A 15,663-nucleotide genomic window follows, 5' to 3' on the forward strand; every position below is an offset into this window, starting at 1 on the left:
ATTTATTGAGACAGGTTTTTTGGGTTATCAGGAGTTGTATGCCAAAATCATCAGTATTAAAACAATAAAAGACCTGACAAATTTCAGTTGGTGGATAATGAATCTATAATATATGAAAGTTTAATTGTAATCATTACATTATGGTAAATAATGAAATTTAACACTATATGCTAATTTTTTGAGAAGGACCTGTATTTGCTCCTTAAAGTGCCAATTCCTGCTTCTAAAATTGTTACCTGGACTCAATGTCTGCACCTGTCAGTCAAATGACATCACTTCTTGTCTTGGTGACCTCAGATTGTAGCCTTCCAAATACTGTAGTGGCCGATAATAATTCATTAAGGAATCCGTCAAAGAGCAGGATAGAGATGATGGGAATATGGTGCCCAGTCCTCCAAAAAAGAGACTAATTTCTGCATTCGAAGATCATCTGTCATTGATTGGGATATCCGATCTTAGAGCGACATTTTATAGAGCAGGAGGAGCTGTGTCGATTGATATATGGGCTGATGGGAAAACATTCAGTGTAGCCAATCTTACTGATTAGAAATTCCTGCTTGCTCTGGGCTTAGGAGTCGGAAAGGCGGAGCTAGACACGCCCCCTGGACTTAGAATCCCAGAGCAAGCAGGAATTCCAATCAGTTAATTACTGAAGGTTATACTGAATCTATTCCTGTAAATTCATATAACATTCTACTCGGCTCTTCCTGCTCACAAGGTGACGTATTGGCATCTTTATACAGTAACTGTAGGATTACGTAATTTATGGAATATGTTTATTAATTCACAGAAATGTATCACCAATGTGTACATAAAAAGAAAACCCTAAAAAAATGAATGATAATATTCTAGCACCCTGCAACCACCACTAGGAGGCGCTTACTACATACAGACAGAGTTGTCCTATCATAGGCAACCACTCTTAAAAAGGCCACAGTCAGAGTAATCAACTGATTACACTGGGTTCCGCTCATGGAATCTCGAACAATCAGCTGCTTTCTCTTGCAAAGAGCATGTCATATATAGATAAATGGCTGCCTGTGTAATCAGGCCACCAGAATTGGAGCTATTCCTACAAAGTATTCGGGCTCATAGAGATGGTCCTGGGGAGTGGGAATCTCCCTTTAAGATCTTCATTTGCCATTATAGCATACAGTGGGTACGGAAAGTATTCAGACCCCTTTACATTTTTCACTCTTTGTTTCATTGCAGCCATTTGGTAAATTCAAAAAGTTCACTTTTTTTCTCATTAATGTGCACTGAAATATCACATGGTCATAAGTCTTCAGACCCTTTGCTCAGTATTCAGTAGAAGCACCGTTTTGAGCTAGTGCAGCCATGAGTCGTCTTGGGAATGATGCAACAAGTTTCTCACCCCTGGATTTGGGGATCCTCGGCCATTCTTCCTTGCAGATCCTCTCCAGTTCCGTCAGGTTGGATGGTGAACGTTGGTGGACGCCATTTTCAGGTCTCTCCAGAGATGCTCAGTTGGGTTTAGGTCAGGGCTCTGGCTGGGCCGGTCAGGAATGGTCACAGAGTTGTTCTGAAGCCGCTCCTTTGTTATTTTAACTGTGTGCTTACGTTCATTGTCTTGTTGGAAGGTGAACCTACGGCCAAGTCTGAGGTCCAGAGCACTCTGGAAGAGGTTTTCATCCAGGATATCTCTGTACTTGGCCGCATTCATGTTTCCTTCAATGACAACCAGTCATCCTGTCCCTGCAGCTGAAAAACACCCCCATAGCATTATGCTGCCTCCACCATGTTTCACTGTTGGGATTGTATTGGGCAGGTGATGAGCAGTGCCTGGTTTTCTCCACACATACAGCTTAGAATTATCACCAAAAAGGTCTATCTTCATCTCATCAGACCAGAGAATCTTATTTCTCATAGTCTGGGAGTCCTTCATGTGTTTTTTTAGCAAACTCTATGCGGGCTTTCATATGGCTTGCACTGAGGAGAGGCTTCCGTCGGGCCACTCTGCCATAAAGGCCTGACTGGTGGAGGCTGCAGTGATAGTTGACTTTGCGGAACTTTCTCCCATCTCCCTACTGCATCTCTGGAGCTCAGCCACAGTGATCTTGGGGTTCTTCTTTACCTCTCTCACCAAGGCTCTTCTCCCACGATTGCTCAGTTTGGTTGGACGGCCAGGTCTAGGAAGACTTCTGGTGGTCCCAAACTTCTTCCATTTAAGGATTATTGAGGCCACTGTGCTCTTAGGAACCTTGAGTACTGCAGAAATTCTGTTGTAACCTCGGCCAGATCTGTGCCTTGCCACAATTCTGTCTCTGAGCTCCTTGGCCAGTTCCTTTGGCCTCATGATTCTCATTTGGTCTGACATGCACTGTGAGCTGTGAGGTCTTATATAGACAGGTGTGCTCCTTTCCAAATCACGTCCTATCAGTTTAATTACACACAGCTGGACTCCAATGAAGGAGTAGAACCATCTCAAGGAGGATCACAAGGAAATGTGACTTAAATATGAGTATCTGAGCAAAGGGTCTGAATACTTATGACCATGTGATATTTCAGTTATTCTTTTTTAATAAATTTTCAAAAATGTCTACATTTCTTTTTGTTCAGTCAAGATGGGGTGCAGAGTGTACATTAATGAGAAAAAAAAGAACTTTATTCAATTTACCAAATGGCTGCAATGAAACAAAAGAGTGAAAAATGGAAAGAAGTCTGAATACTTTCCGTACCCAGTGTATATGATCATAGGGTTTTATGTGTACACCCTTTTTATACAGCGCAGTATGCAGTAAGCTCACGAGCTCCATCTAGTGGTGACAGCATGAGGCCAGAAAGGTTTTATATTACTGTATGTCTATACAGGTTATCTGTTGCCCCTTTTTAACCCCTTATTCACTGTATATGGGCGCAGTAGTGGTGCTGAGAATACAGATGGCTGACAATAATTGTAAACCATGTCCTTTCTTGCTTTCTGTTGTGTATTTGCAGAGATGACTGGAGTCGGCTGTCTGCTCAACGGTGTGCGGTACGTCAATGGCCAGAGCTTTCAGCCAAATTGCAAATTCAACTGCACTTGCCTGAATGGGGATATAGGTTGCGTCCCCCTCTGCATGAACTCCCGTCCCCCTCTGGTGTGGTGTCAGAACCCTAAACGTGTAAAAATGGCAGGAAAATGTTGTGAGCAATGGATATGTGATGATTCAAAGAGGTTTAGGAAAGCATCTCCACGGCACATTGCTTCTCCAGGTTTGTTTGGGTTTTAAGTTTATTATTTCGTTTTCAGGCTACAACATAATTTGTGTTTCCAATACAAACTAATGTGCAGTACCATATGTGACCACATGGAGTGCTGTCCTGCAGATCTGTGTCCATGAGCAGCACTTTCATCCCAGCGCATACTTAGCAAAGTCTACAGCTCCACCTAGTGGTAAAAATATTTAGTGCAGCTTTCAAAAAACCATAGAGGTGATTCTTCAAATTCAAATGTTTATGATTTTTTTTTGCGCAAATTTTACATGATGCAAGATGAGCATAATGAGGAACCCAGATTTTCCATCATCTACCCAAATGAAAAAGTTAGTGTTGTACATATTGTTATTATTCGTAGTAGCTGTCGTGTTATTATGAATATTGTTATTAGTAATAGATTTATGTGCATTGGTGAACGTTGTTATTATTAATAAAATTGGTAGCAGTAGATATATGGATAGTGTTATTATCATATATCGTGAGTAGTGTTACACACCTGCTTGGATGTTGTATATATTATTCTTAATAGTATTATACAAAGGCTTTAAAATTGTATTAGAAATAGAAAATTATACTACAGTATTATTATTATTATTATTATTATCACTTCCGGTAGTAGTATTATAAATATTAAATAGTTGGAATTGTTTATATTATTTTTAGTTGTAAAAATGCAGGAGCCGGGCTCATATTTCTGTCCAGCTGCTACACCGACATCTCCATTCTGTGCCAGACATTGCACCGGTTGCCCTTCGAATACAAAATAAACGTTTCACTGTCACCCAAAAGGTCCCTCACAGCACTGCACCCTCTTATATCCTCTGCCACCCTACATCTCCTTATCATCTCTGTCTACCAACCTACCTCTCCTTTCCACACCTTGGTGTTGCTTTGATTTGGTGGTGAAACCATTAGTTTGGCCATTTCTCCATAGTGTCCCAGGAGCCATATTTCTACCTAAAAACCCTAAACCGCTACTGCAAGCGTCAGCCGCCATCTTTGGCTAAACGTGCTCCCAAGGCTGACTTGTCTTCCATCGAGCACATCTGGGACCTCATTGGTCGGTGATTACAAAGGAGCTGCCAGCAGCGGATCTTGATGATTTCCATCATTTTAATGACTCGGTGCTGCAGTTTCACTGTTGAGGAGTGTATATATTTATATAGACATAGATTGTAATAGTACTATTAATATTTACACCTGTAGTCACATGTTTTTTCTTCCCGTGTTTCAGTTTACGGAGAGGAAAGTGAATCCTGGCAGAATAACTGCGTTATCCAGACCACTCCGTGGAGCCCGTGCACCAAGACGTGCGGTATGGGAATATCTACACGGATATCCAACGATAACGACAAGTGTAAACTGCTCAAGGAAAGTCGTCTCTGTAACATGAGACCCTGCGAAGTGGACATAACGCAGCATTTCAGGGTATGATATAACTATATGGAATACTGTACATAGGGAAGGCGGGAAAGGGGCAGATACTAACTAATAATCCTTACATTTTGGTAGGACATGGTTGTCCTGAAGAAGCCTGTCCATGGGCTATTGCAACTTAATTGCTTTCATGGCAAGGGGACAGAATGTAGTACCAGACACAGCCACAGACAAGAGTGGCGCTATTTCTGTAAAAAAATAAATAAACAACAGATCCTTCTTTTTTATGTCATAAATACCCCCAAAATTGAGCATTTAATTTAGCTTTTCCCATTGGATCTCCATTTACCGCACTTGCGTGTGCTCAACGAAGATCCAAATCTCCACTTAAAAGGTTAGAAAAACATGGCTTCTTCTGTCTGCAGTGAATGAAGATGTGCTGCAATACCACACACAACCTGTGGACAGGAGAGGCGCTGTTTTGTTAGAGAAAGCAATTTTTTTAATCCTGTATATCTCCTTTAAAGGGAACCTGTCACTTTGGAAATTCTGCATCTCTTGTAGTCACAAACTTAAAGAGGACCTGTCATTTGCTATAAATGCTATATGCATTACCTGGTGTAAATGCCGCCGTTCTCCTGAATCCGGCGATGTTTTTCTTTTTTTCCTACTTCTCTCCAATCCTGAGATATGGTCGCCTCTTTTTTTTGTATATAAGCCTACGCTTTTTATCCAAGTGGGTGTGACCTTCAACTGTCTTCTGTGGGCGTTTCCTTGTGGACCACGCCCAGCTGGCTTAAAAAAACTAGAATTATATAAAGGAAAGAAGCGGCCATAACTCAGGAATGGAGAGGCTCAGGAAGAAAAGGAAAACATCGCCGGATTCAGGAGAACAACGAGATTTACATCAAGCAAAAAAATACATATTGATGGCGAGAGGCAGGTCCTCCTTAAAGGGATTGCCCAACTTAAAAAAAAATCAAAGAGCAGGGATAATTATTAATTAAAGAAGCTCTACCCATTCTACTCATCATTGGTCACCGTGTTGGACAGGATTATGTCTTATATTCTAGGTTCTTCAAAGTAGCCACTTTTTGCTTTGATGACTGCTTTGCACACTCTTGGCATTCTCTTGATGCGCTTCAAGAGGTAGTCACCGGGAATGGTTTTCACTTCACAGGTGTGCCCTGTCAGGTTTAATAAGTGGGATTTCTTGCCTTAAAAATGGTGTTGGGACCATCAGTTGTGTTGGGCAGAAGTCTGGTGGACACAGCTGATAGTCCTACTGAATAGACTGTTAGAATTTGTATTATGGCAAGAAAAAAGCAGCTAAGTAAAGAAAAACGAGTGGCCATCATAACTTTAAGAAATGAAGGTCAGTCAGTCCGAAAAATTGGGAAAACTTTGAACGTGTCCCCAAGTGCAGTGGCAAAAACCATCAAGCGCTACAAAGAAACTGGCTCACATGAGGACCGCCCCAGGAAAGGAAGACCAAGAGTCACCTCTGCTTCTGAGGATAAGTTTATCCGAGTCACCAGCCTCAGAAATCGCAGGTTAACAGCAGCTCAGATTAGAGACCAGGTCAATGCCACACGGAGTTCTAGCAGCAGACACATCTCTACAACAACTGTTAAGAGGAGACTTTGTGCAGCAGGCCTTCATGGTAAAATAGCTGCTAGGAAACCACTGCTAAGGACAGGCAACAAGCAGAAGAGACTTGTTTGGGCTAAAGAGCACAAGGAATGGACATTAGACCAGTGGAAATTTGTGCTTTGGTCTGATGAGTCCAAATTTGAGATCTTTGGTTCCAACCACCGTGTCTTTGTGCGACGCAGAAAAGGTGAACGGATGGACTCTACATGCCTGGTTCCCACCGTGAAGCATGGAGGAGGAGGTGTGATGGTGTGGGGGGGGGCTTTGCTGGTGACACTGTTGGGGATTTATTCAAAACCAGATGGTGGCCCGATTCTAACGCATCAGGTATTCTAGAATATGTATGTATGTATGTATATAACAGCCACATAGTATATAGCGCAGGCCACAACATATTCTAGAATACCTGATGGGTTAATACAGGCCACGCAGTATATAACACTGCCCACTTAGTATATAACATTGCCCACGTAGTATATAACACAGCCCAAGCAGTATATAACACAGCCCAAACAGTATATAACACAGCCCACGCAGTATATAACACTACCCACGTAGTATATAACACTGCCCACGTAGTATATACCTTTGCCCACGTAGTATATAACACTGCCCACATTGTATATAACATTGCCCACATAGTATATAGCAGCCACGCAGTATATAACACAGCCCGCGCAGTATATAACACAGCCCAAACAGTATATAACACAGGCCACGCAGTATACAGTGGGGCAAAAAAGTATTTAGTCAGTCACCAAAAGTGCAAGTTCCACCACTTAAAAAGATGAGTGGCGTCTGTAATTTACATCATAGGTAGACCTCAACTATGGGAGACAAACTGAGAAAAAAAAATCCAGAAAATCACATTGTCTGTTTTTTTAACAATTTATTTGCATATTATGGTGGAAAATAAGTATTTGGTCAGAAACAAAATTTAATCTCAATACTTTGTAATATATCCTTTGTTGGCAATGACAGAGGTCAAACATTTTCTGTAAGTCTTCACAAGGTTGCCACACACTGTTGTTGGTATGTCCGCTTGGCAACACGGACTTTTAACTCCCTCCAAAGGTTTTCTATAGGGTTGAGATCTGGAGACTGGCTAGGCCACTCCAGGACCTTGAAATGCTTCTTACGAAGCCACTCCTTCGTTGCCCTGGCGGTGTGCTTTGGATCATTGTCATGTTGAAAGACCCAGCCACGTTTCATCTTCAATGCCCTTGCTGATGGAAGGAGGTTTGCACTCAAAATCTCACGATACATGGCCCCATTCATTCTTTCATGTACCCGGATCAGTCGTCCTGGCCCCTTTGCAGAGAAACAGCCCCAAAGCATGATGTTTCCACCACCATGCTTTACAGTAGGTATGGTGTTTGATGGATGCAACTCAGTATTCTTTTTCCTCCAAACACGACAAGTTGTGTTTCTACCAAACAGTTCCAGTTTGGTTTCATCAGACCATAGGACATTCTCCCAAAACTCCTCTGGATCATCCAAATGCTCTCTAGCAAACTTCAGACGGGCCCGGACATGTACTGGCTTAAGCAGTGGGACACGTCTGGCACTGCAGGATCTGAGTCCATGGTGGCGTAGTGTGTTACTTATGGTAGGCCTTGTTACATTGGTCCCAGCTCTCTGCAGTTCATTCACTAGGTCCCCCCGCGTGGTTCTGGGATTTTTGCTCACCGTTCTTGTGATCATTCTGACCCCACGGGGTGGGATTTTGCGTGGAGCCCAAAATCGAGGGAGATTATCAGTGGTCTTGTATGTCTTCCATTTTCTAATTATTGCTCCCACTGTTGATTTCTTCACTCCAAGCTGGTTGGCTATTGCAGATTCAGTCTTCCCAGCCTGGTGCAGGGCTATAATTTTGTTTCTGGTGTCCTTTGACAGCTCTTTGGTCTTCACCATAGTGGAGTTTGGAGTCAGACTGTTTGAGGGTGTGCACAGGTGTCTTTTTATACTGATAACAAGTTTAAACAGGTGCCATTACTACAGGTAATGAGTGGAGGAAAGAGGAGACTCTTAAAGAAGAAGTTACAGGTCTGTGAGAGCCAGAAATCTTGATTGTTTGTTTCTGACCAAATACTTATTTTCCACCATAATATGCAAATAAATTGTTAAAAAAACAGACAATGTGATTTTCTGGATTTTTTTTTCTCAGTTTGTCTCCCATAGTTGAGGTCTACCTATGATGTAAATTACAGACGCCTCTCATCTTTTTAAGTGGTGGAACTTGCACTATTGCTGACTGACTAAATACTTTTTTGCCCCACTGTATATAACATTGCCCACATAGTATATAGCAGCCATGTAGTATACAACGCAGCCCACTCAGTATATAACACAGCCCACATAGTATATAACACTGGCCACATAGTATTTAGTAGCCATGTAGTATATAACGCAGCCCACGCAGTATATAACACTGGCCACGTAATATATAGCACAGCCTACGCAGTATATAACACAGCCCACGTAGTATTTAGCAGTGTGGGCACCATATCCCTGTTAAAAAAATAATTAAAATAAAAAATAGTTCTATACTCACCCTCCGGTGTCCAGCGAAGCTCTGGCGATGCGCGCGCGCCTGCCGCCAGCTTCCATTCCCAGGATGCATTGTGAAATTACCCAGATGACGCATTGGGTATTCTAGAATATGTATGTATGTATATAGCAGCCACATAGTATATAGCACAGGCCACAACATATTCTAGAATACCTGATGCGTTAATACAGGCCACGCAGTATATAACAGTGGCCACACAGTATATAACATTGCCCACGTAGTATATAGCAGCCATGTAGTATATAACACTGCCCACGTAGTATATAACATTGCCCACTTAGTATATAGCAGACACGCAGTATATAGCACAGCCCACGTAGTATATAGCACAGCCCAAACAGTATATAGCAAAGCCCACGCAGTATATTGCAGCCATGCAGTATACAACACAGCCCACGTAGTATATAACACAGCCCACGTAGTATATAACACTGGCCATGTAGTATATAACACAGACCACATAGTATTTAGCAGTGTGGGCACCATATCCCTGTTAAAAAAAATAGTTACAATAAAAATAGTTCTATACTCACCCTCCGTTGTCCAGCGAAGCTTTGTCGATGCGCGCACGGCTGCCGCGAGCTTCCGTTACAAGGATGCATTGCAAAATTACCCAGATGATGTAGCGGTGTTGCGAGACCGCTAAGTCTTCTGGGTCATTTCACAATGCATCTCTGGGAACAACTCCAGGCTGTGTAAGGGCTATTCGACCAAGAAGGAGAGTGATGGGGTGCTACGCCAGATGACCTGGCCTCCACAGTCACCAGACCTGAACCCAATCGAGATGGTTTGGGGTGAGCTGGACCTCAGAGTGAAGGCAAAAGGGCCAACAAGTGCTAAGCATCTCTGGGAACTCCTTCAAGATTGTTGGAAGACCATTCCCGGTGACTACCTCTTGAAGCTCATCAAGAGAATGCAAAGCAGTCATCACAGCAAAAGGTGGCTACTTTGAAGAACCTAGAATATAAGACATATTTTCAGTTGTTTCACACTTTTTTGCTAAGTATATAATTCCACATGTGTTAATTCATAGTTTTGATGCCTTCAGTGTGAATGTACGATTTTCATAGTCATGAAAATACAGAAAAATCTTTAAATGAGAAGGTGTGTCCAAACTTTTGTTCTGTACTGCACATGGGATGATGTCACGTCCTGCTGCAGCCAATCACTGCAGTTAGAAATTAGAAGAATTAACCCCTTCCTGTCCCGGTGGCGAGCACTAGATTGGTCAATGCTTAAGTTAGAGATCCCCTTTAAATAATAATTCATGCTAATATTTTTTTTTCTCTCCTCCCAGCCTGGTAAAAAATGTCTGGCAGTTTACCGGGAAACGGAAGCTAAAAATTTGACAATTTCTGGCTGCGTGAGTAAGAAAGCGTACAGACCCAAATACTGCGGCGTGTGCTCGGACGACAGATGCTGCACCCCGTACAAGTCCAAGACTATCAATGTCCAGTTTGATTGCCCCGATGGGTCGGGGGTCTCCTGGAACGTCATGTGGATCAACGCTTGTTTTTGTAACCTGAACTGTCGGCGGCCGAATGACATTTTTGCAGACCTGGAAAGCTACCACGATTATACGGAGGTTATAAAATGAGGAACAAACGTGGAAGACTCGGATGTCCTGCCCCCGAGGATCCGTAGATGTCAATGTTGACTCGGATGTCCTGCCCCCGAGGATCCGTAGATGTCAATGTTGACTCGGATGTCCTGCCCCCGAGGATCCGTAGATGTCAATGTTGACTCGGATGTCCTGCCCCTGAGGATCCGTAGATGTCAATGTTGACTCGGATGTCCTGCCCCTGAGGATCCGTAGATGTCAATGTTGACTCGGATGTCCTGCCCCTGAGGATCCGTAGATGTCAATGTTGACTCGGATGTCATGCCCCTGAGGATCCGTAGATGTCAATGTTGACTCGGATGTCCTGCCCCCGAGGATCCGTAGATGTCAATGTTGACTCGGATGTCCTGCCCCTGAGGATCCGTAGATGTCAGTGTTGACTCGGATGTCCTGCCCCCGAGGATCCGTAGATGTCAGTGTTGACTCGGATGTCCTGCCCCCGAGGATCCGTAGATGTTGATATTGGTGCTATACCTGTAAAGTGCATTATTGAGTCTCAGGGTGAGATATGACTTGTAATCCGCTGCTTAACTTATTATTATTATTTCCTTTAAAGACGCCTCGCACTTCTATATGAAGATACTAAGATAAGAGAAGAAACGTTCCCTCCTTCCAGCCTTCTCTTTGCTCTATAACATAAGTCCAGTGCTTCACATCATGGTTGCCAACTCAGACTTTCCAGTGTGACAGTAAAAAGAGCGCCCCATACCCCCCCGAAATTATGTATTTATGGCGTTATATAAGCGAGTAAAATAAATAAAGGGGTACTCCCATCTCCAAAATCCTATCCCAATATGTAGTAGGTGTAATAATAATAATAATATCAGTAAATGCGTCCAATTAAAAATGTAGCATAGTTTTACTGATTAGCGGTGTTGCTTACCCCTTCTGTAGGGCATTAGAGTAGCTCCATGGTTATGATCACTCATAGTGACAGTTATTTAGCGGTCAGTGGTCGTTATCATACCCTGCACATGGGGTAAGCGACATAGCTAATCAGAAGAACTATACTACATTTCTAACTGGAGATATTTGCTAATATTATTATTATTATTACTACACCTACTACTTATTGGGATAGGAAGAATATGTAACCTGCATCTCTACAATATATAAGGGGCATATGGACACACATACCACAGAGAACATGTCGTCAAGCCCCTGGCTGTAGAACGATGGAAAATATGCAAAAGTAGTCAATAAACCTTGTTCCCGATGATTTAGAGGAACCAAGTACAGGACGTTTTTGGATCCAGCGCTGCGACTTCTTATCTAACTTATGTTACTCTGACTTTCCGCATATTTAAGCGGAACTTGTCACGTTGCACATGCCGCCCGATCTGTGGTCAGCGTGGCATAAAGAAGGAGGAACTGAGCGGAATGATATACCGTAGAGGTTTGTTGGAAAAAAAAAAATCAGTATAACTTGTATTTTATTCATTAAAATTCCTGGTGTTTGATGTGAGTCAAGTGGGCGGTGCTACTCAGTGATTGACAGCTATCACTGCCTGCACAGACATGCAGAGAAGACTGTCAATCACTGAGTAGGACTCCGCCCACTGGACTCAAATCAAACACCAGGGATTTTAATGAACAATATACAAGATATACTGAATAGACCACCAATACGTTCACCCTTTAGCTCTGATAATAGTAGTGAAACGACCACTTGCCATGACATCGTTTTCCCGTACAGAGGACACACATGCTGACACTCCTGCTACTATGAGCCCTAATATAATAACATCATTCATTAAAGTGTTTAAAATGAAGGTTCATACAATTTGGGGGTAAAAAAAAGCCTCATAAATTAAAGTTTGTTCAAACGCAGGATAATTCCACCCCAGTACCCTAAGAGCAAAGACTGCGTCTAGATAATAATTCGACTAAGTACCCTAATAATCCTGACATACAGTACACTGCCTAAATCATGGCTGCGGGAGGTCCTGATGGGGTTGGTTGACCATTTGCCCCTTGTTACCCTCCATAAAATACAGTCCTTAGATTTTCCTACTTTATTTTGAAATTATTTTCAGACGTTGGCAACTAAAGAACTAAATATGTGTCCAGAACTTTATGTTAATTAATTTAAATAAAAAAATATCTATTTTGTTTGACTCCTTGTGTTGATGCAATTGGGGTTCCAGAAATGGATGGTCGCGTGGACTCACGGTTGCTGTAGTGAGAGAACCCCTTTAAATGAGGACATTTTGATCTAACTGGGGCAGATTTTACTTTCCGGAGTAAATATTAATATACAGGGAATATTTTTAGCGCATCAAGTGAGAAGCTTGTGACTCTTATTAAAAATATTTCGACCAATTTTCTAGTCTGTAGTTAGGCCATAAATACTGAAGATTTCAAGGGGAACTTTATAAATATGTATGCATTGAGCGCCACCTACTGGTTCTTCATGCAAAGACAAGCAGGGCGGTGCAGGCAGTCTCCCATCACAGTCCAAAAAGTCACATATCTTAGAATCCAGCATCCCGTAAATGGCATGAATTCTGGTTTATAGAATTACTCGCTTACTTTTTCCTTTTATAACATATTTGTTGCTTTGAGGTCTTTTGTTAGGTATTAAACACACACATCTGTTCTCTTAAAGGTTTTTTTTTTCCCCGCGTACAAAGTTGGTTTTAATCAATAGATATTTGAATAATAATAATTTCCACAATTGGATGTGTTTAAAAATAATGTTCCTGTGCTGAGATAATCTTATAAATGTGTCCCTGCTGTGTACTGTGTAATGTCTGTGTCTGACCGTGCAGGAAGAGGGTCTGATCATACCACATCTCCTGGACGGGGGGGAAGCAAAAAGAGTATACAGACAGGACAGCATGGGATCGCAAATGAATCTTTCTTTAAGGTAAAATATAACTTAAAAACGGGCAAAGAAATGTTTGCTTCACAAAAAGAATCAGTTGTGATCACGTGCTGTTGTGTCTGTATCCTCTCTTTCCCTTCCTCCCCTGCCCAGGAGCTGTGGTATGATCAGACCATGTCCCGGGCAGACACGGCCATTACACAGTACACAGCAAGGGCACATTTATAAGATTATCTCAGCACAGGAACATTTTTTTACAACACATCCAATTGTGGAAGTTACTATTATTCCAAGATCTGTTGATTAAGGCTACTTTCACACTAGCGTCGAGATTCCGACGCTAGCGTTTAACGTACTGCACAATGGAGGCAGCGGATGCATTTCTCCGGCGCATCCGCTGCCCCATTGTAAGGTGCGGGGAGGTGGGGGCGGAGTTCCGGCCGCGCATGCGTGGTCGGAAAAAGCGGTCCGTCAGGAGCAAAAAACGTTACATGTAGCATTTTTTGCTCCCGACGGTCCGCAAAAGCACGACGCATCCGTCGCTCGATGGATGCGACGTGTGGCAATCCATCGCAAATGCGTCGTCAATGCAAGTCTATGGGGAAAAAACGCATCCTGCAAGCACTTTTGCAGGATGCGTTTTTTCTGCAAAACGACGCATTGTGACGGATTGCAGAAAACGCTAGTGTGAAAGTAGCCTAAAGTGTACTTTATTTAATGGGGAAAAAACCTTTTAAGAATCATTTCCCAAGGGATTTCATAAAACCTGAATTTTTGTTGTGATCCTGCAAGAAGTTTCAAAACGACTGTTCTCCTAACCATCTTACAAGCCAGACAGGTCCTATATTTTGTGAGTGTCCTGCCACCCCACCTGCACTTATGCACCTGCACCCCAAGAGGCCAAGACTAGAGTAATAGAGATTATTCCCTTCACTCTGGGGCAGTTACAGGGGACATGTGGAAGAGGTAAATGGAAAGCGGGTGCAAAAGCAGTAGTGGTGTGTTGCCCTAGCCTATAAAAAGGGAGATTATCTTTGTCGGGGTACGTTCACATTTTAGCAGGGGTGTGTACACTTTTTATATCCATTGCACATAGAAATGGTTCATAAGAGGATATGAAAAATTGTTCAGAGTTTTCATCCAGAAAATTGGGGAGAACTTTTTCACTTGTCATCCGCGTACAATCCATTTTCTTTACGGCATTAATCTTTTACAGGACCATTTACAGCTTCCTATGAGAACAATCAGGCGTCATTCGGACGTACGATTTTCACGTGCGAGGGCTATCAGTGTTTTTTACGGATAGCCCTTGTACCTGTGATAGTCTATGGGACCATTCACATGCCTGATTTTTTTTTTCTCGGGCCGAGTGGTAACCGGAAAATATCGGAAGCATTTCAATCTGAGGTTTGGATCAAAATCAACAATGCAAGTCAACAGGTCTGTGAAAAAGCTGGACACAATCAGATGACACCTGATTTTCAGTGACTGTCCGGATGGAGAAGGTGGAGACATTTTTTTTTTTGTAATAATCATTTAGGCAATTAAAGGGTTATTCCTAAATTATCAATCATAGCCTGGTGGCAAAATAAAGTTGTCAAATGCAATTCATTTCCAAAAGTGCTCTCTGATTCAGGTATATCACCCCTTGAAAACCCGCATGTCAAAGGCTGTTGTCAATTTGTCTGCCATTGGCTATGTCCTGTTGTTCTTTGATGGAAAGTCGCACATGCTCAGAAGATACCGGCTATTCTGCTGCAGCGGATATCCTCAGGTCACACATGCTCAGTAGATACAGGCTATTCTGCTGCAGCGGGAATCCTCAGGTCACACATATTCAGTAGATACCGGCTATTCTGCTGCAGCGGGAATCCTCAGGTCACACATATTCAGTAGATACCGGCTATTCTTCTGCAGCGGATATCCTCAGGTCTCACATATTCAGTAGATACAGGCTATTCTTCTGCAGCGGGAATCCTCAGGTCACACATATTCAGTAGATACCGGCTATTCTTCTGCAGCGGATATCCTCAGGTCTCACATATTCAGTAGATACCGGCTATTCTTCTGCAGCGGATATCCTCAGGTCTCACATATTCAGTAGATACAGGCTATTCTTCTGCAGCGGTTATCCTCAGGTCTCACATATTCAGTAGATACAGGCTATTCTGCTGCAGCGGATATCCTCAGGTCTCACATATTCAGTAGATACAGGCTATTCTTCTGCAGCGGATATCCTCAGGTCTCACATATTCAGTAGATACAGGCTATTCTGCTGCAGCGGATATCCTCAGGTCTCACATATTCAGTAGATACAGGCTATTCTGCTGCAGCGGATATCCTCAGGTCTCACATATTCAGTAGATACAGGCTATTCTTCTGCAGCGGATATCC

The 15,663-nt window shown here is 42.6% G+C and overlaps 1 protein-coding gene across 1 annotated transcript in view; it reads left to right on the forward strand.

Annotated features, from left to right (window-relative positions):
* Positions 1-12,559, forward strand: part of CCN4 (cellular communication network factor 4) — a 117,336-nt gene extending 104,777 nt beyond the window's left edge. Inside the window, exons 3-5 of the mRNA XM_069731939.1 lie at positions 2,959-3,216; positions 4,454-4,647; positions 10,119-12,559. Coding sequence (XP_069588040.1) covers positions 2,959-3,216; positions 4,454-4,647; positions 10,119-10,418 — 752 coding nt within the window. The 3' untranslated portion in view covers positions 10,419-12,559. The remainder of the gene's footprint in view (positions 1-2,958; positions 3,217-4,453; positions 4,648-10,118) is intronic.
* Positions 12,560-15,663: the final 3,104 nt, after the last annotated feature.

The sequence above is a fragment of the Ranitomeya imitator genome, chromosome 6, assembly GCF_032444005.1.
Source record: "Ranitomeya imitator isolate aRanImi1 chromosome 6, aRanImi1.pri, whole genome shotgun sequence".
In the NCBI taxonomy this organism is placed as follows: Eukaryota; Metazoa; Chordata; class Amphibia; order Anura; family Dendrobatidae; genus Ranitomeya; species Ranitomeya imitator.